Genomic DNA, 21,255 nt, shown 5'->3' on the forward strand with positions numbered 1-21,255 from the left:
GATTTAGAAATGTTGACAGTGGGAAGAGCAGGTTCTCTATTCATGGTGGCATCTTTTGACAACAGTGGACTTTGACTTCAAAGACTACGACCTCTGCTAGTTCAAACAGGCACTTCAGTATGCGTAGTTTGGATGTCATCCATAAAGACAGCACCAAGTACAGCAAAGGCTCCTACACTTCACCCCATGGTGGGTCTGAGGACATCTGAAGGGCTTCTTCACGTCACCTGGCCAACTGGACACAGCTTCCTCAACTCACAGAATCCCAGAATGTTATGGATTGGAAGGGACCTCGAAAGCTCATCCAGTCCAATCCCCCCGCCGGAGCAGGAACACCCAGATGAGGTTACACAGGAAGGTGTCCAGGTGGGTTGGAATGTCTGCAGAGAAGGAGACTCCACAACCTCCCTGGGCAGCCTGGTCCAGGCTCTGTCACCCTCACCAGGAAGAAGTTTCTTCTCAAATTTAAGTGGAACCTCCTGTGTTCCAGTTTGTATCCATTGCCCCTTGTCGTATCATTGGTTGTCACCCAGAAGAGCCTGGCTCCATCCTCCTGACACTCACCCTTTATATATTTATAAACATTAATGAGGTCACCCCTCAGTCTCCTCTTCTCCAGCTCCAGAGCCCCAGCTCCTCAGCCTTTCCTCACATGGGAGATGCTCCACTCCCTTCAGCATGTTCGTGGCCCTGCGCTGGACTCTTTTCAGCAGTTCCCTGTTCTTCTGGAACTGAGGGGCCCAGAACTGGACACAATATTCCAGATGAGGTCTCACCAGGGCACAGTAGAGGGGCAGGAGAACCTCTCTCTGACCTACTGACCACCTCCCTTCTAATCCACCCCCGGTACCTGTCCTGTTGTTCCTTCTAACAAGCAATGCCGGCAAAACTTTCCTCTCTTGGGCAGCAACATCCAAAGACACCTGAGAAGGCAGCACAGCCCTCAATGCTGATTATTCTTGGTCAGCCAAGGACCACACTTCTTAACTCTGTTTCTTTTTGCACCAATAGGCAGAGAATAGTTTTCTCCTGTCATTTTTTCATCTGTGTCTGAACAGGTGGCATTGAATTCTCCTTTAAAAATAAAGATTTCCTGGCCCTCTGCCATGACTTCTCCTTAGGCTCTGCTGTTCACTTTCCACCACCTTGCTCTCTTTCTTTGGGCTTTATTTTGCTATCGCAGAAGAAAGTGGGTTCCTATCTTCTCCTCACACACCAGGGCTAGCAGCCATACCCATCACGCACTCTCTCATGAGTGAAAAATACATGCTTTGGTTTCCAGCTTTTAAAACTTGTCCTTCATTTGGGTAATCTGACTCCTACAACCTCTGGAGAAGCAACTTCAATCAGAATTCGATTCTTCATTACTCTTCTTGTCACAAGATACCTACAACGTATTACACAAGGCCATCTGCCTTCCTGGTAATTTTTATTAGAATGTCCGCTCCATCTTTCTCCATGAGTACCCATTCAGCACATTGCACATCATAGCTGGTGGAGTTTGTAAATCCCATAATTATACTTGAGAGGTCCAGAGGCATGTACTGCCTTGCTGTTAGCACACTATAATCATTTAATGTAACAGCTTTGGGCTTAATTGCTCCTCAAATAAGATAAGTCCTCTTTTGGGAACTGCAGTTAGATGGGTCAGCACTGAACTATTTCGGGATAAGATTCTGGAAGAGTCTTAAGAATTGTGAGTCAGAATTGAACCTGAATGCCTTGTCTTACATGATCCCACCTAAGAGCATCCAAACAGCAGCAAAATTGCACAATTTTATGTGTCCAAATGGTGTGAGGTACTGCACCGCTCAAAGACAAGCAACTCTTAACTCATGCTCAATAATCCAGCTACTTCAGTCATCATCTTCCAATGTAATGTTTTAATGCTTAGTCTCCATCCTCAGACCAGTGGGTGTTCCAGCAATTCTTAGCCTACAAAATATCAAGATATATGCACTTTGAAAAAAAAATATTGAAAGATAATATAAAACAACTTTCAAGAACAGATTAATTGAATCCAGAACCTGGTCAACAGATGTTGCAAAGCTTTTCTTGCTCACAAAGTAGCTCTATTGTGTTACTCAGAAATTTATATAACCTTCTTACAAAAAAAATTGAACAGTAAGAACAAAGATTTCAGTCTAATTCACTAGGTCAAGAATGAACAGTACTACAGTACAGAACTTTTATGGTTAAAGGCAGAAGAATTTCTTACTGCTCGTCTCCAATTTGATGATTAAGGAACACTCATACTGCAGTGAGGGGTGGCTGGAAATCAATTAATTTGCCACTCCTCAAGGCCAACAAAATCCCAATTAGTTTCTTCCTGCTTATGTAGAACTTTACCAAAATTTTAGCTATATTTTATAGCTGGTTTTGTCTCAGGCTGAATATGTTGAAAATTTCACAATAAACAGTTCATCTATAACCAAGAGAAAGTCAAATACAAATACATCAATTTGCTGACTTTCCGAAAATCTAGCAAACCTCACTATGAAATGCTCTAGTCACCTGTCTCTTCAATGGGGGGCTTACAATTTGGCTGGGATTTACTCCTCTCATTCCCAGAAGTTTCTACTCAAAATTGGCTAACGTATACACTTTTGAAAATTTACACATTCTCAATAGACACTTCTTAAATTTTAGCAGCTTCTTAAATTTAGCTGCTAAATACTTAATAAAGCAAGTGCTTGCTATGCAGATGAAGGTTTGTGCTTGTTAAGTTCAGGTCTGCACACGTGAACAAAAAATATGGAGACTTTATTGCTGCATAATCAGTGTGTCCCCTGTGCACCAAAAAATACATTGCAGAATAAAGCTATTCAATACAAATTCAAGAGGAAAGGCAAGGAGGACTGTAGGCAATCATTTGGCCATGGACATTAGAATACAAAAGGAAGGTATGGAAACTGGCTGGAGGGAATGGAAGACAGAAACAGCTCAGGGAATTTACTTCTCAATGACTAAACTGTCCAGAATGTTGTCATTTTAAGAGAGGATCTGTTTCAAAATAAAGCAAAAAGACAAATGGGAATCAAACACAGTGAATACAAAGAACAAAATATGAAGAACGCAACTATCAATAAAAAGGATCAAATTAATGACAGTCTTTTGACATTCCTTATGTAACCAAAGCCAGTAAATGTTTGATTCAACATGAGGTATTAATTAAAAAATGGTATTTTAATCAGTTGTTAGTAATACCTGTTTTCAGTATTTTTTTGACAAAAACACTGTATCATTAAAATAGAATCCCAGAATCACTTATTTTTATCATCAGCTGCTATTAGTTAAATATGAGCACTTAGACAGTCCTAACTTCAGTGTAAATATCACCCTTCATGAACCAGGGCTGTCACATCTTGAAAATCCTGTATCTGATCTCAACCATGCGTGATGTGGAAGGTGCATATTCCACATGAGTGGCTCCTGTGGTTCATGGAAAACTCTCCTTTATCAGCATTCAGGAGCTCATTCCAGAAGACTCAATCACGTTACTCCCAATGCTCGAGGAAGAGTTGGGATTCAAAACACAGGCTCAGTTACTGAGAGTCAGCACAAACCCAGCCACCTGCGGAATGAAGCGCCGTGAATATTTTCTGCCTTTATTTTTCAAATCATTTTTAGAGTAAAAACAGTATTTACTTATTAGCTAAGTATATATGCTCTTAAGGAAAAGTTAAATGGCAATGGGTAACTCTTAGGAAACAAACATGTAAATAAATGATAATATTAATAGCATAACATTTTTAAGAATTTTATTCACCAGAAGCAAGCAATGCTCTAAGACTACAGCACTATTAAGTACAACTCTGTCTTTCACTGCTAAAAGAGCAATTAAAATTAATCATTATCAAAAAAAAAAAGAAATTAAATTGTTTTCCTCATGCATCAGCAATTATTTACACCCAAGCTTCATTATCTATTCCAGCCTCCAAAGCAATCTGAAGTCTCGCTGCCTTTGGCGTAAGAGAGATGGAGGCTCACAAAATAATGGGTTAAGCAATCTGTGCCAATCTCTCCAGTTCCTGTGAGGATTAGCACCGCAATATGGTACAACAAATGGTGGTGAATGAGCAAGATGGCACACCTGGACTTCTCCAAAAATAACTGTTCAACTGAACAGCTTCAAAACAGGTTTGGTCTTTAAATGTTGCTGAGATGAAAGGAAACTAAATTCATAACCCAGAATTAAAAAGAAAAAAAAAAAAATATATAAATATCCTGTGCTTTGACATGTTTAAAAATTCCAAATAATTTCTAAGTTTAAAAATAGTTAATGTATAAGGCATCTTCACTGTTCCGGTTTTGTTTTTTTTTTTTTTCTCTCTAAAGAAATAACTGAAAATGGAATAATTGCACTTTCTTAATGACATATTTCACCCTACCACGTGCACTTTCACTGCTGAATTCCATGTAGAAGCATGTATTTTTTTCTAATAAACCTATCCTATGCAACTCAACTCTTCTCCAAAGGGAACACAAAGTGAATTGCCTGGGATGGGTGATAATAAAGAAAGCAACACCATTTATTAATTTTGTATAAGTTATCTGTCACCCTAGAGATTCCTTGGAGGGGAAGAACACGTCTGAATTTCACCACACAGTTGCCACAGGCGCAAAGTGAGAGAAACTAAACAAGCACATCCTGAAGGGAGAAAAAATGCCTGCAGCAGCAAATGACCTAATACGTACCTCACTCTCAGATTTCTTGATGTTATAATTTGTTAATTTAAGGGGAAAATAAAGACAATTACCCATACTTTTAGTTTGTTTGAGCAGAATTATTAAACTTTTAAAAGTTTTTGATCAAAAGTGACATATATCGTTCAAAAGATCTGTGTATTTTCAAAAGATTACGATCCTGAGTAAATTTGCATGACAAAGTCTTTGCTGTATCTATTTCCCTGTTACCTCAAGCAGCAATATGCATTATTAGAACAGGACTAAACTATTTAAGGATGAAGCATATCAAATTTTTATTTGAATTCCTGTGCATTAAAGTTAATATTTTCCAGCTCAATGCACAGTAAGCAAAAGATAATTTTATTCAAATATGCATTTCATGGTATGAATAAGGAAGTGTTCATCTCCCCATTGAATTGGTAAGTCTTTTAAGTAATGATTCATTTGAAAAATCAACAGGGTATTGGCAATTTAGTGTAATATTAAACACATACATACACCATACCTATACTGACACACGTGCAATACTGTTTCTATGATATTTAGTATAAAGAATGCAATTTACACATTATAATGCATTAAGATTAGTTAGGTTTAACCATCTGTACGTCTAATAAATAAGATGAAAGACATTTTTAATATTTTTAAATAGGCATTAAGTATTTTTAGATGTTAGTGAGTTAACTTCTTTAAAAGATATAGAAAATATGCATGCATATTTCTCATTCCTGAATTAATATGCTCTTAATAGAACAAAGGCGTTGGCTACTTCTTTTTCACAAAGCAAAATGAAGCTAATTACTTAAGATTAATATGTCAACTAACGAACAATTAACATTTCACTCCATCCTATATGAAAGTAGTTTTAATAAGTGTCAGTGCACCCATCACAATAAGTTAAGATTATCCCTGTTAAAATTACATTTCATGACGAATAAGAAATTTGTGTGCATATCTCTACTACTTAGCACGGCGCCACTCTCAAAAATCTATATTAACACGACCATTGACAAGATCAGCCCGACAGAAAAAGCTACAAGAAAACTTAACTAAATTGTTTTAAAACCTTCATTCCGTGATCAGATAGGCACACTTATAAGACAGGCATAGCTTATCACACACACGAAAAGCCCAGAAAATCCCAAATTGTATCATCCAGTGGAGGCACCGGAGCGTTGGGCAAGCCACCACAACTCTGCTGGACCATCCCGTGTTAAAACGTGAGATACAACTGCTCTACAGCAAATCAGACAAAATAAAAAGTTAGTCCTAGGTACTGCTCTCAGATATAAATAACCACAAAGCTAAGACACTTCCATAAACTCTAATTCTCTGAATCAAACCAATACTGGATTACGACTTGATTATTTTCTTCTAAACAGGACTCTTACAAAGTGGTAAATCCAAGTGACAAATAACAACTGCATTTCCAAGTACAACCATGCTAGTATGTATTTAGCCATTTCCGTTAAAAACGAAAAATATTCCCTACCAAATAAACTGATCCACTCAGGTGGTACAGATCTAATTTCCATACAACCCATCAGAAAATACAACGCTGTACTTCTGAAAATTGTCAATTACGTTATTTGCTAAAGTCTTGCTCGGTTACTGTCCACAGTGCTGTCAGAGATTTTACTTTCCATTAAGAAAAATGAAAAGTGCAAATTAGCAATTAACGAAGGGTAAGAATCTTTTATTCCAAAGCCATTCATGCATATTTATCAATATTTTGTACGGTACACATATACTATACTGTGTATTGAAAGGACCATTCTTAGGCATGTTTTATAGCTCAAAATAGCTGCTTTAACAAAATTCATGATACAAAAAAGTCAGAAAAACAATAAACTTGCATAAAACTGAAATTGTGAAACATAATTAATGCTAAGTGAGATGAGTGTAATTGAATAGTAAAACTGTTCATCTCCATAGAAATTGGTGACCCTATGCACTGGAAGTTAATTTAATGCTGTTTAGATCTGATTTTTAAAATTAGTTAGTGTATATTATATGTTCTAAGCTTATTTGGTAAGGCTCAAACTTACAGATGTTTTCTGTTAGCTAAAATGACTATATGTAGAATAGGCGTGTGTGTAGGAAAAGAGAAAACTAGCAAATCTAAAGGTATATTTCTATGTACAATTTAATCTACATTCTTACTATTATTAGACTACACAGACAATAACACACTACGAAATTAATATATTGGCTTAAGTAAATGATGTTATTTTTGAAGCAGACTGATTTTCTCATACTGTGAGATGCTATGCATTTAAACAAAAGTTCATAGTTTACAAAACAAAAGGGAGCGAAAATACAATAGGAGTGCGAACCTGACCCATCTCTAATCTTTTCAAACCTAGGCTACTCAAGAATCTTCAACTAATTATTCCATTTTATTGATGGCATTTTTCCTAAGGGAAGTTATTTAAAAAGTTTAACCCCTGAGCAAGTCGTGGCTTCTCCTGCCTTTGAAAGTGTCAAGCGCATTGATTATAACTGCAGGAAGTGTTACCTTCTACCCAGAGAATCTCACCCTGCACAATCTTAAACACTGTCTCTCTCCCAAAACGGCTTTGATTCAGCAATTCAGACTGCTTCAGCTGATATTAAAGGCAGAAGCACCACAGAAAAGGGATCAGCAGTTAAAACGAAATACAAAGAGGGAAGGAAAAAAAGGAAAAAAAGAAAAAAAAACCAAAAAAACCCCAGATCTTGGATATAGTATCACAAAGCTTCAGAGAAAAGCAGATTTGAAAAAGACATCAGAGTGACTAAAAAAAGAACAACATGACAGAAATTAAACAAGATTTTTATGTTCGCCTTCTATGCATTTAAACTCATCTCAACCTCTATTGAAATTCCGATCATACCCAAACCCCAAGGCTTTTGACATACTTTCAAAAATCCACACCCCTTTTTACTCTTTTCTAAGTCTCCAGAGTCACTGTTAGGTATCCAACAAGTTGAAGAGAGAGGGGGGTAAAAAAAAAGGAAGAATCCTAATATGCATATGATAAAAAGGCCACTTATACTCATATTAAACTTTATTTCTAAAATGATTGCAATTATTTTAGATACTCAGTGCATGTTCTTAACCCCATACTTAGCCAGTGAAAAGAATGCTCAAATTAATTTTTTGGAAAAAATATATTTTAAAGTCACAGTTATCCAGATATACTGAACAGTGATTTTCTTAGGTCAGTGACAAAGTAAGAGTAAACTAACATACTACAGGGTTCTACAACAAACCAGCCAGCAGAATGAAGGAAGACAAAGTAATCTATACGTATCTTTACATTATCAAATTAACGCAGCACAGAAAACTCTAAGAATGTAACACACACAATTAATACAAGAATGGAAATACACATCTTGGAAAGGATGCACCAAATTCCAAAGGGTAATTGGATTTTCAGAGCTTCAAGTGGTGTGGGGGTTTTTTTTGTTTTTTTTTTCTTTTTTTTTTTTTTCCAGTTCAGTCATGACAGGGCCAGAAGGTAATGATACATCTGCCATGATGCAACAAGCAGACCTGTCTTCTGTCAAGAGTTGAAATCATGAAGGAATAAGCTGTCGTTAGCAGCCCCTCTGCACAGTGGAGCTGTCATCTCCTTGTTTTCCTCAGCTGGTGTGGGGCTGTGTGGGCTCCTAGACCCTGTCACTTCAATATTACCCTAAGCTTTAAACCTTTTACTGAATTTCTGACTCAATAATTTTTAACTCCTATACAGCGTATTACCTATTATTATGTATTTTGTGACTGATTACTATTGTTTTCAACCAAATACGCAACTTTTCCTTCTATCTGCTTGGTGATCAGTCTTTGAAATCAGTACTTTAGAGATTATCAATTCCTTATAAAATGTTTCAGAAGGAATTAAATATATTGCTTTGTAAGTTTTCTTTCAAAAGTATAGTGTATTTTATGTCAAATATACATGACAAATTATTTAGTAAAACATTCTGATCTGTGTTTATGCTTTTAGAAAGATCTCAAAAGATCATCCAACCAGCTATGTAACTTTTCTGAATACTAACCCCACTAAAGTAGGAGTTGTAAATACAAGTTTTCTCTACTAAGTAATACTTTACAAGCAATGCTATTTCTGTGTCCTAACAGAAAGAATAAAAGCAAATACATACACCAGAATCAGAAAATTAGTATTTGAAAGAAAACAATATAGCACATCATAGTCAATTTTAGTGACATTTTACTTCCAGTGAAATATTAGTGTGTCCAAATATGATTAGTCTGGCACTGTAACTGACAATTAATAAAAAAATGAAGTATTTAAACTTCTTTCTGCAATGGTATACTTAGGAGACATAGAAAGTACACAAATATGAGTATTCTGTGGAAGAACTGTAATTGCAGTGAAATGTCAGCTCTGCTTTTTTTTCCAGAAAGTGTCACTTCCCCATCCTATTGAAATTATGCTAAGCATGTATAAACTATAAGACAAAATTTTAAATCTCAGGTTCCTAAAATGTGACCAGTAGAATTAAGGGGATGTTGTCTAACAAGATATTCTATGATTAAAAGCAAGACATAAAAGAGTAAGTGCAGTTTCAACAAAGCATAATTTCTTGACAACGTGTAAATATCCACTTTTGAAACAGGACCATTTTTACAAAATGGAAAGACCGAAATGTGTTATAATACCAATTACTAACTAACAAGATTACTAAATCACATAAAAGTTATAGCGGGTAAATTCACTACTATTATGCTGGGTGATTTTGTTGTTCCATTCAACTGAGTTACAAAACTAATGACATCTTACTGCATGCTGAAAAAAGAAACCACCCTCAGCAATCCTCAGTAAATATTACCAGCCTGATAATTTTAAACAAGTTAATATTAATATGAGTGAATAAATCCAATATTCTGACCAAAAAGTTTCTTAAGAGCAAAAATTGTTAAGAAAGTGCAGTAACAAGAGCAGGATAAACACAAGAGAAAACTGAAACTGAAAATCAAGTTCTAGCAGCCTTTAAAGAAAGATCTCCACATTTGTAACCAGGAATGTAAATCTTTAATTCTTGACATGCCACGCAAATGCCCTCACAACTGAATTAAAGAATTTACCTCTGTCTCTCACTATCTCCTCCTAGTGCTGCTTTAGTCATTGTATGTGTGACTAAATAAAAATTTATCTCAGTCATCAGGGTTTGGACCAGGTGGCCATTGAAGTTCCCTTCCCACCCAAACTATTCTATGATTCTATATGAGCCACCATCCCTGGAGGGGTTTAAAAGACGCATATTTGAGGTTCTTAGGGACGTGGGTTAGAGGTGGACTTGGCAGTGCTCGGTTAATGGTTGGACTTGATGGTCTTAAAGGTCTTTTCCAATCTACACAATTCTATGGTTCTGTGATTCTATGCATGACTAAATAATAACTGATCTGAGAGGAGCGTGACTCTGCAGCCAGTGAATGAGACATTTGTGTGAATTGTAGAAGAGACAGATTACAATTCCTTTTCTAATTTTACTTATTTATTTATATGATTTATATTTATTTATTTGTAAAAAGCTGAATAGCTCCAGTGTGGTAATATCATTATAAGTGGAACAGTCTCTCATTCCCAGAGAATGGACATGAACTTCAGTCTCTCACACGTCAGCTGACTGCTTCTGTCAAAAATCAGTGTTTCCCACTGCAGAAAGTTTCAGCAGAAAAGTTCTATTTTAACAAAACAACAAACCTACACAGTATTTATTTTGTACCATATTTATATGAAATGGACATATTTTTTGTCTTAAATATCTTTATAATATGTATTTGTTTTATTTCAATTAAGCTTTTGTTACAGTCTAAGTGCTTTATATTATCACATTTGCCTTTTTCATACGTTTTTCTAAAGTAGGTCTTCTACCGTATTTTAACGTATTTACACATATCTGTCTCTCACATTGTACACACTTTTCTCCCTCCTCCTTCTCCTACAATCTGTTCTCTATCTAGTTGCTTGTTAGTTCTCTTCTTCTTTCATATTTCAAAATCTCTTTCACACTATTGAGTTTCAATTTCTGAATTATCACACTAATCTTACCTCTTCATATAAAACCTTGTAAACTGCTCCCAACACCTATTACACAAAAGACTGAATCTACACAACAGATTTTGATATAAAAGGTGGAAGGAGAAGCATTACGTACAGGAACCGCCCAGATGAAAAGAAAAAAATACATTTCTAGCTACTTGAATTCCCACCAGGATATTTCTCCTTGGCTCTTTTCTTTCTGATGTGTGTCAGCCTCAAGCTACCAGAGGCATGATCAGTTTTAAGTCTTTACATTGCTCCCTCATTCCATACATGCTCTAAGAGAGAAGCTATTTTATCGCATCCCTGTTCTTAGTTTTTCCACGACATGAACTGAAACTTGCTTGTGCTGGTCTCATCACTCTCCACAGAGAAAATCAGTAGAGAAAAAGATACAGTTCTGACCTACCTAGAGGACTTTTTTTTTGTTTGTCTGTTTTGTTTTATTTTGAGGAAAGCAGAGGTGATATTTCTGCACAAAAAACATTTAAGCGCTATGTTTGCCATTTTATTTTTTTTTAATGAAAACCTAATCTCCAGCAAACATTTCAAGCTACCTGCATGTGTTTCACACTCACAACAGATCAGTGGAATTTTCAAATCCTAGATACTATTATCCACTTCAAATTCACACAGTTTACTGGAAAAAAAAAAATCCATGTTCTCCTGTAATCAGCACTGTAATCTTGTGCTTTGATAAGGCCTGCAGGTTTCATTCAAGGACGAGTCCTCTTCTAGGAAGAAACACTGAAGATCAAGGAAAATAATTCCTTACTTCAAACCGGCAAGGTTGGATGAGGAGTTATCACAATTGTCATTCGGGTCATTTATCGTCTAAGCCAGTTATTTTCATTTCATAAGGGACAGAAGTGCCTAAATCAGTTAGAGGACTGAACACCAGAAAACCCAGAAAAGGATGCAATTTTTATTATTATAACTAAAATTGGAGTCCTTACACTCACTCTACCATAATTTTCTGCATTTGGAAGAGTAATTTATATGATTCGTACATGAAGTAGACATGATACCAGCACGTAACTCTGGGCATTCTCTTTTCAGTTGTACCATAATGATTCCAAATACCTTCAGTGGGGTTCGACTTCCATAAAATATTGCCTTATCTGAGCAGATATACATCCAATTCCCACTACAGTGATTACAGGATACAAAAAAATGGAATATAATAAATTGAATATGATCTAATCTTCATTTGGCATGAAAAAAATCATTGCAAATAGTATGTGATCTAAACATGTAGTTCATTTATCAGAATTTTGAAGTGCACAAAAAGGGGGAGTGGGTTTTGCAGTAGCTGGAATTATCCAGCTAAATAGTATTATAAATTCGAAAACCATGCTAAGACAGAAGTAAGTCAAAAGACAGAGTCTGACGCCCCAGTACAATCAAATTATCACATTTTTTTAAAGATATTTTCTCAAACTCTTTGGGTTTTTTCTTGCCTTCCTTTAAAGAAGCATCCAAAAACCAGGAACATATAATCCATTTTTAAGGATAATAACCATATGAGGGAACAGAGGACTCATCTCTGTCACACTGGCACAATCATTGCATAAAATAAATAACAAACCAGGAAAAAAACCCCTGTAACTCTCTTCTACTAGAAATACTTTTTTAAAGATTATCTGTTGATTTAGGGACAGTCTCCCAATTTCAACTGCTCATGTTATCCGAGGGAGCAGCATTTCTAGGAAAGAACGAAAATTTAGGCATGTAAGCACTGGAAGTCTAGAAATTAACATCCTACACGGGATGTACCATACGCTTGTATTACACTCAATAATCATAAAGTATTTTTTGTTCTGCCTGTGATTTTGATTTAGAATGAATAAAAACTTTATGTTAGAAGGCAACGAGCATCACTTTCCCAAGATTAGGTTTCTTTTTCACAAGAAGCGTAGTCTGGTGCTTTGTTGGTGGATTATACAAATCAAAAATAACTTAATGGCCTAATGTTTTAATGTTTTCTTTCTTTGCTTCATTAAAACAAAATAAAACATGTTTGAGGAGAACCATTTTCTATACGGAATACTTTAAAGTCAACTGGAAAAAATTCAACTTCATTTAGCAAAATGTGTTACAAATCACAGTGACAACACTGGTATTTAGAGTAGAACATTAGCTTAACTTGGTAAAATAATAGAAATAGGCAGTCTTAATAGTCTTTTCTAATGTTTACTAAAGGAAGTTTCATTTAGGTAGCAGGATGCAAGAGGTTAAATGCACCTACAAAGTTACAGTGTTAAAAACATTACACAAATTGTAAATTGTCTCTCACATGGATGTAAATGTAACAAAATTGTGTCCATAAAATGTAAACGTTTTTTACTGTCAAATATTGATAGGTGAATCAGAATGAATCAGTATTCAGTGCAAAACTGAAAAAGACTGTACCTCTAATAAATTCAGTACAAGCCTAGCAATAAAGCCTGCTGTTATCATGAAAGCTCATGTTATCATGAGATTACAACAGACGTTGAGTGAGAATGCGTACAAATTTAATGAAATGTAAAAGAAAACACTTCAAATCATAACAAATTTTTGCAGTGCCTTTTATTGCATCTCATCGCCTGCTAAGGGCTCTTGTCATATTAGCTGCCATATTAAACTACATGGCAGTGCTGCCACAACATGAAATAAAATAATTTTTTTTTTACTGTAAGAAACTTGATTTTAGTAGAAAAAAGTTACCAAAAAAAATTCAAAACAAGCAAGTATTCCCATCAAAAATAAAATTATCATATAGGGAATTGTTGAAGACTGTTTAACAAATTAAAACTCTTCATGAACAGGTACACACATACACACACAACTGTACATACGTGCACTTTCACTTACCTCAATAGCTCTCTTTATATATGGTATCTGCGTGCCACTGTCCAGATCTTCGTTAATTATCAGTCTCCTGGCCCACTGACCTGCTCTTACAACTCCATTACCATGAATTAATACCAACAGCTTGTCAGGATTTGTTAACGCATCTTCACTCATAAAGATAAAGCTCTTTGGTTCACTCTCAGTCGCATCAACCTGCAATTACAGACAAATACACACTTCGATGCATCGATAACATTTTTAAAAGAACATCTGTAGTTTACAACTACATGTATGTATATTATAAGGACTAAAGTGTATCCAGTACAAAATAAAAATAAAGTGAAAACCTAATAACTGTGCAATGTAGTTTCACAACATAAAAATGTACCACAGTTCAGAACAGCAATCCAATGGAGATTTAAATCAAAAGAAAGAGGTAAAAAGTAGCTAAAGCTCTGAAACTTCAGTTTACAGAAACTTACTGGCAAAAAAAGAAAATCCATAAATCACAATCTGTGGGCGAAAAAAAAAAATTACAAATCAAGTAATTTGTCACCTCTGATATGCCTGAAGCCTTATGTAATACGAAAAAAATCCTGGAGGGTTCCATATCAGCCACCACAACACAAACACCCAACAAGCCACGTAGGAACCAGTATCGTAATTTTGTCAATTATAAATTTAATAGGATAAGCCTAATAAAATGTAGAAATCCAATTTGGGCCTAAATAATGGCTTCATTAAGAGTCCTGCACCTGGGTCGATGCTTTGCTACTTTGCTGCAAGTGCAAACCAACAACCAGCTTTAATATTCAGTAAGCCATAATATAATGCCAAGTTTTGTTCTTACTCTATAGAGAGCAAAGGAGCACTCTTGGTCCAATAAAAATTAAGTTCTGTAAAACAGGTCTATGCTTGGTTTAGCAAGCCTAGCTCAAAGCAGAAGAACTACGCTGGTATAAACACCATGAGGGCAGAAAAAACCATCCTGACTGTGCATTCTTTCCTTTGTACCATGTGAATACACAGAAAAGGACAAACATGACAGGTGAAAATAGAAAATACGATAAAAAAATACATTCTATTGAAAGGAGTTTAGAATATTTATGTACAACAGGTACTGTACTGGCGCTACAGTCAGATCACGTTGCCGCTTCTGAAGTAGCAGATACCTTAAAATTTTGATACCTTAAAATTTAACATGTCTCAGGTAAAAGGTCAGAAACACTAAATCTCAGTGTTTGGCAAGATGTAATTGGCTTTTGCACATAAATTGAATTCTTACAACACTGCAACTTAAAAAAAAATGTAAATTCATATTTCACACAAAGATACAACTTAGTATGTATGTTTCAGTATTTATAAACTAAATTTTTGTTTAGTATTTAGGAAATACTAGCACTTAGTAACCATATGTACTAGCGGATATAACGATTTCACACTTCTGCAAATACATTAACCTAAAAAAGTTAAAAAATATCTACCAAGATCATAAAAAATAATGCTTCATTCTCTTCCTCCTATTAATCACATTTGGAAACTTTTCTTCATGCTAATTTGTCTTCAAACAGTAGTAATTCATTAGATCAAGCTTCCACTGAAGAATGCACATAAAGGTCACTCTGTGCACAACCTTACATTATCGACAAATCAATGTAGAATATCATTTAGTGCCAGATACACTGATTCCGCATAAAATAATTTCTATTTATTAGGCACTTTCTCTTCTGGACCTACTCATGAACAGTTATTTCTGATCCTTTATTTAAACATGAATAAAATAAATCCAGTAAAATGCTGGACTTCAATTAGTTTCATCTAGCAACTTGATTCAACATTGTTACTCACATGCAGTAATAATTTTCAAATAATCTGTAGTTAGGAGTGTCAAACTACTCTAAATTCTGCTGGTATTTTACTGTTTAAAAGTACTGTTTAAAGTTTAATTTTCCTTTTCTCAGATTTATTTTTTCAAAGCACAACTATACTTTAATGTTTATGAATGCATGCAGTTATGGTGAATTTTCTGAGTTATGCAATCCACAAATATGATGATGTTCTTATTCTAACAGCGAACAGCTTTTTCCATACGAGTTCTCTCTCACATGATCCATCACCTAATACAGTAGTACCAGTAGACAGATTAATTCAGCAGCATTCTAGTTAGTACTTTGCACAGCTGATGTCAATATAGAGGGCAAGATTAAATTATACTTCAAAACTCAACTGAATTCAGGCTACCACATCGACATTGACTCAATTTTCAGTTTTTAGCCACTACCAGCCCAATATGCACACAACATGACTAGGCTTCAAGGGTCTTTTATTTTGTGCATTGGAAGTTCTTAAGTTTAAAAATGAACGTTAAATTTTTAAAAGGAAAAACAATCCATGAATATGTTTCTTATTCCCATTAAAATAAAAATTATGAGCCTAGAACATACACAAAAGTGAAACAGGTGTAACCTGTGACTGGAGGAAAGAACATGGCAAATAAACAGAATTGAAACTGAGAAGACTCACAAAGATTGCAAGAATTGTGAGCAGCTGGTGGACAGAGAAAACCGCTCATTTGCTTCGCAAGGCAGAAAGTAGTCTGTTACATGACTCTACAAAAACCTCACTAACTCACTCACGTTACAGTCTTCACAATATTGAATATCCTGATTTACAATTTTTCACTCAAAACTGTAAAAAATGAAAACCGCTGACAAATACTACAAGCAGCTAACTAGCATTTGGTCATTACCACAACTAACTTAACAAACGTAAGATCGGTGAATTTGTACAAAACAAGTATTGACTGGATTTAGGTAACAAAACAGTCAAAAGGAAGAAGCAGTGGAGATAGCAGACCATCATTTCTCAAAGAAAAATAGTTCTTGGCTGTCTAGTAGATCCAGGCAACTACTGAATGAAGTTTTACCTATTGAAGTGAAAGAGCAAAGCGCTGATAAGTTATAAGATTCTGCAAAGTAAGACGTTTCAGTGCCAATGTCAGTAAAACATGCCAGGAATTATTTACACTTCCATCTCAAGCCTTCCCAGAAGCTTAAAGATGTATTTAATTCAGAACCACCCTCCATTTGTTGTCAACAGCTAAAGAACAGCAAATATCAATCACTGATCATGCTATTAAAAATTGAGAAATACAAAGACTTCATCTGGATAAAAAAAACCTGCAGCCTTCTTTATATTCATAATATAACCTTCAAAGGAGCAAAAAATGAGAAGTTAAAAAGAAATAATTGAATGGCTTCTCCCTGAATATGAGTCTCTTCATTTATATTTTCAAGTCCAGTACTATATGTTGAACACTAAGAGAACTACAATACTTTACAGTAACAATAATGCAATAGGAATCTCAGCCTCACTGTGTAGGAAGAAATGTTCAGGTTTCTGTTTTGTCAGAGATGCTGACACGATAAAATAATTCGTGAGCTCTCCATATTTCCAAACTGTTCTTATTTTCGTATCTGAAAACAAATTTAGAAACAATTGTGTCCAAAACTGAAACTGCCACCTGAGAAAGCAAAATAAAGACAGCAAGTTGGACTTTACACGAGGTTGAAATTTAAAAAAGATGAGAGAATGTGAGATGTTGTCTTCCTAAACCTTGGAAGCATAGCATTTCCATACACTACTAAAATCATGCTGAAAAATAAAAAGTACTCCACTTAACACAGTCATGAAACTTATTTAATATATTCAAATATCATTACACTGTCTACTTCATTATCAGCTGTCAGAAAAAGGTAATACACCAACTTTCTGATGACCTGTGACAAAGTCCAGAAAAATCAGGTCCTCGTATTCACCTCTAAAATGTTCATATAATAAGGTCGTGTTCATAAGAAGATCCATCTTGGTCAGATCATGGTCCCTGGGTCCTGTTTCTGACAACTGGCAGATTGCTGAGGGGAACGGTACAAGAACAGAGTAGTCACAGAGCGATTATTCCCTGGGTCTGGAAACCAGTAACTCCGGAGTCTCCCAAGACAGAGTTCATAACTGGACAAGCATGTACAATATTTCAGTGTACCTACTGCACCTTAGTATTGTCAAAATGTGTTTCTTTAAATGCATTTATACCTTTCTCCTTGATAGTATTCTCTGGCAATGAGCTCCACAGTATAATTGGGATGTATAGGAAATCGTACTGCCGCTCTTTCAGCAGGGATCTCCTGCCTGATAATTTAAACTCGATGCCCCTTATCTTCTTTATTATGAAAAAAGAAAAAAAACATTCCCTATTCATCTTCTCTACACCTTTCATGATTTTATAGATTTGTCATATTCCTTCCTCAGTCATCTATTTTCCAAGCTGAGGAATCTTTGTCTAATCTTTCTTTGTCTGAAAAGCATTTCATGCCTGTGATCATCCTTGTAACCCTCCTCTGTATTTTTTTTTTTTAAATTCTTCATATCTTTTTTGATACGGTGTCCAGACTCCACGCAGTGTTCAAGATGGGGGCCCACATAATGAGCGGAATGACGATGTTTTTCTGTTTTGTTCTCAACACCTCACAATTCCTAACATCCTATTTGCTTCGAGGGTTTTTGACTGCTGTTGAGCACTAACTGATGTTCTCAGAAAACTATTCACAATCACTCCAAGCTCTTTCCTGAGTTGTAATAGCTCATTTAGAGGCCACCATTGTGTTTACAGAGTGAGTTATTTTCCCCATAATTTCACATTTACCAGAATTGAATCTCATGTCATTTTATCATCCAATCCTTCAGCATCATGAAATAATTCCCCAGCTCATCACAATCACCTTCATATTTAAACATTCTAAATGATCTAAAAAAAAGCCAGTGAGGTTCGTTAGCTTCTATTAATTCCCTTTTTTCTTTTATTTACAGCTATGTCAGTGCAGGTCTTAATAACACTACACTGGTAACAAATTATTTGATCTGCAAAATATGAACACCTTTTTTCCTCTTTTAAACAATTATTAACTCATAAGGGGACTCCTCCTATGCTTTTTAAAAGCACTTGGTAAGCTTGGTGACAGCTTGTTGGAAACCAACACACTCTTTTACTGACAAGATCTTTCTTTTTCATGTAAACTCTGACTCCTTCAATGTATTCTAGGATGTTTTTTTAAGTGAAACCTCTACTGACTTTTGCCCCAATATATTATTTCCTCCTGATAAACAGGAATCACTATGAATCACTTCTGGAGGCCTTTCAAAGACTATCACATTTACTCTTTTTCCATTTCTCTGATGAAAATAGCTGATTCCGGCAGTGAGTTACATACTAGTTGGTTGTTCTGCAGCATCATCTTTGACTTCTTATAGAACCCTGAGCTTAAAAACCGTCTCATCCTGGGTATTGATTATTGCATGATACACCAATTTGTCCTCAGATCTCATGTACTGATACACCAAATTTCAGACAGTTCCTCAAAATTATATCCTGTGCAAAAACAATTAGTAATAATCTAGTGTGGAAACTAGACAAATTATATTGGAAATAATCATATTAGTTTTTCTTATTTGAGCTGAGCCTTCCCTTCGCATAGAACTCATCTATCAGCATTATCAGCTTTCTTTCATTATTAGCCTTTACAACTGTAACAAGATGCTCAAATGCAGTTTTGGGTGATCTTATCGTGATTTTATATGTAACTTGCCAGCATTTATACTCTTTTCTATTTTCCTCACTTGCACAGGACTCACTCTTGCTACAAGCTGTCTTATTGCTTCTATTAGTCTCCTTCACTATTTTAAACTAGAGTTTTTTGCATTGTTACTTGGGAGTCTGTCAGTGGTGATTTAAAAATACCCTGTAGACAGCTTTAATTTTTCAGCTTCTAAATACACTGTTTCATTTTTCTCATTTTTGTAGGCCTCTTCATAACCTATTTTTGACTGCGGTGAGGGCATGCTATGCGTAATAGTCAAATACTAAATAACAGTGCTCATACCTTGTGCCAAATTTTCCACTCTGCTCACAACTAAACAGCTGCGTGTATTTTGTGAGTTTTTATTTCGCTTCAAAATGCAATTAAATTATGACACTGGAGAACTGTGAAATGTTACAGAACTGCTAAAGCAAAGGTCCTTTTCCTTCCTCAGCCCAAATGGGTTTTCCTTGACTGAATATGAAGGACTGGCTGAGAACAACAGTGACGCAGAAGCTTCTCAAATGCCATAAGAATCCTTTATGATTCTTTTATCCTTTATGATATGTATGGAAAACATACACTCTGCTGTCACACTACAGTCTGCCCAGCACTCTCCACTGTAGAATTTAAAAATACCTGAACATCATAGTGGTATCACACGTATTTACAAACACTCTCACACATGTTCTTCGGGGAATGCTTCATCACTTCCAAGGGCTGATGAAATATTTTCACTGAACAGCAGTACCTTATATTACACACATGTTGCAAGTAACTGAAAAAGTGTGTTTTAAAAAAAGACTTTGAGTAGTTTACTGGAACTGAATTGGAGTTTACTCCTCTGCCTGTAAACAGGCACGTTTGGTCTCTGCATCCTGCCATAGAGGTCTCAAACCATTCACAAATACTTCTCAAGAAGCTTGTGGTTTCTCTTTCAAAGCCATTAGATTTTGAAAATTCTGGGGATCTGGTAAAATAAGGAAGGCTCGGCTGGAGAAATTGGACACATGAGATGCAAGGTGGAACCATGTCTTGCATGCAAAGGTGTCCTGAGACAGCGTCCTGCACACCTTGTCTTTACCCCAATGCTGGATTGCAGGTGATGCTTTTTACAGATCCAAACAAACAACGTCTTTGGAGAAAAAAGAAATTATACTTACCGGGAGAGTTACTTTCTTCAAGTGGCATTCCTTTTGGAGTAGTTCGTAAACATACTTAGTAATGATCTGGAATAAAAAAAGATGGAAAGGAATGCAAAAAGGTGTTAAACCACTTACAGAAATTACATATGCAGTCAGACAACTTAAAGGCTGGTTGGTTAAACTTCTAAGCACTTGTATACGTTTTGCCACTTATCTGAATTCCCTGCTATACAACTAATTATAGAACTTGAAGCTTTACGCAAAATGGTCCCCTCTGTCCCTCAGAAAAGGGTTTTTTGCCAGTACAAAGAAATTTTAACTGTACCTGTGAATCCATCATGTGCTGCTGTGTGAATAATTATGTGCCTCAAAACTAAGGATTATAACCAATTAATATATACTCAAGGGTACAAGAAAGGCTCTCTTTTGCAAAGAAATACTTTTAAAGCATTTTCTTTCCATGAGCAGGACTCCTGAAACCCTCTCCCCTGCAGGTTCACTTCATGAGCTACATGGAGAGCAGATCTTTTACTCACCCTCAGCACAAGTTGCTTTGCCATTTCTATTCACTGAACAGGGGAGGGATGGGTCAAAGGTTTCTAAACAGAAGAAAAACCCTGACTGGTTCCCCACTATAGGGGAGTTTAAGTTTCTTGTCTTCATTTAGAAATAAAATTGAAATTTTAGACCTGAAACAACAGGAATGATTTCAAAGAGCAACCAAAAAAAAAAATACCAACCTGGTCGCAACGAAAGACTTGCTGCCTCAAACATAACAAAGTTGTTCACACTTCAAAGGCTCATCTAATATCTAGGGAAATTTTTTTTTACCCCCTTCTATATTCTAAGAAAAACAGAGATGCAGATATAAGAACTCTCTCACTATTATTAATTTGGGAA

General features: G+C 35.7%; 1 protein-coding gene across 8 annotated transcripts in view; it reads right to left on the bottom strand.

Annotated features, from left to right (window-relative positions):
* The window catches only part of ARB2A (ARB2 cotranscriptional regulator A), a 265,885-nt gene that overhangs the window by 189,685 nt on the left and 54,945 nt on the right, over nucleotides 1–21,255 (bottom strand). For all 8 annotated transcript variants that reach the window (XR_010607838.1, XM_065656369.1, XM_065656370.1 and 5 more), the window contains 2 exons: nucleotides 20,374–20,439; nucleotides 13,599–13,790 (listed from right to left, as the gene is read on the bottom strand). Coding sequence is in view for 7 of the 8 variants with exons in the window: in XM_065656369.1 (XP_065512441.1) it covers nucleotides 13,599–13,790; nucleotides 20,374–20,439 (258 nt within the window). In the remaining variant the exon portion in view is untranslated. The remainder of the gene's footprint in view (nucleotides 1–13,598; nucleotides 13,791–20,373; nucleotides 20,440–21,255) is intronic.

The sequence above is a fragment of the Caloenas nicobarica genome, chromosome Z (genome assembly GCF_036013445.1).
Source record: "Caloenas nicobarica isolate bCalNic1 chromosome Z, bCalNic1.hap1, whole genome shotgun sequence".
NCBI classification, from domain to species: domain Eukaryota; kingdom Metazoa; phylum Chordata; class Aves; order Columbiformes; family Columbidae; genus Caloenas; species Caloenas nicobarica.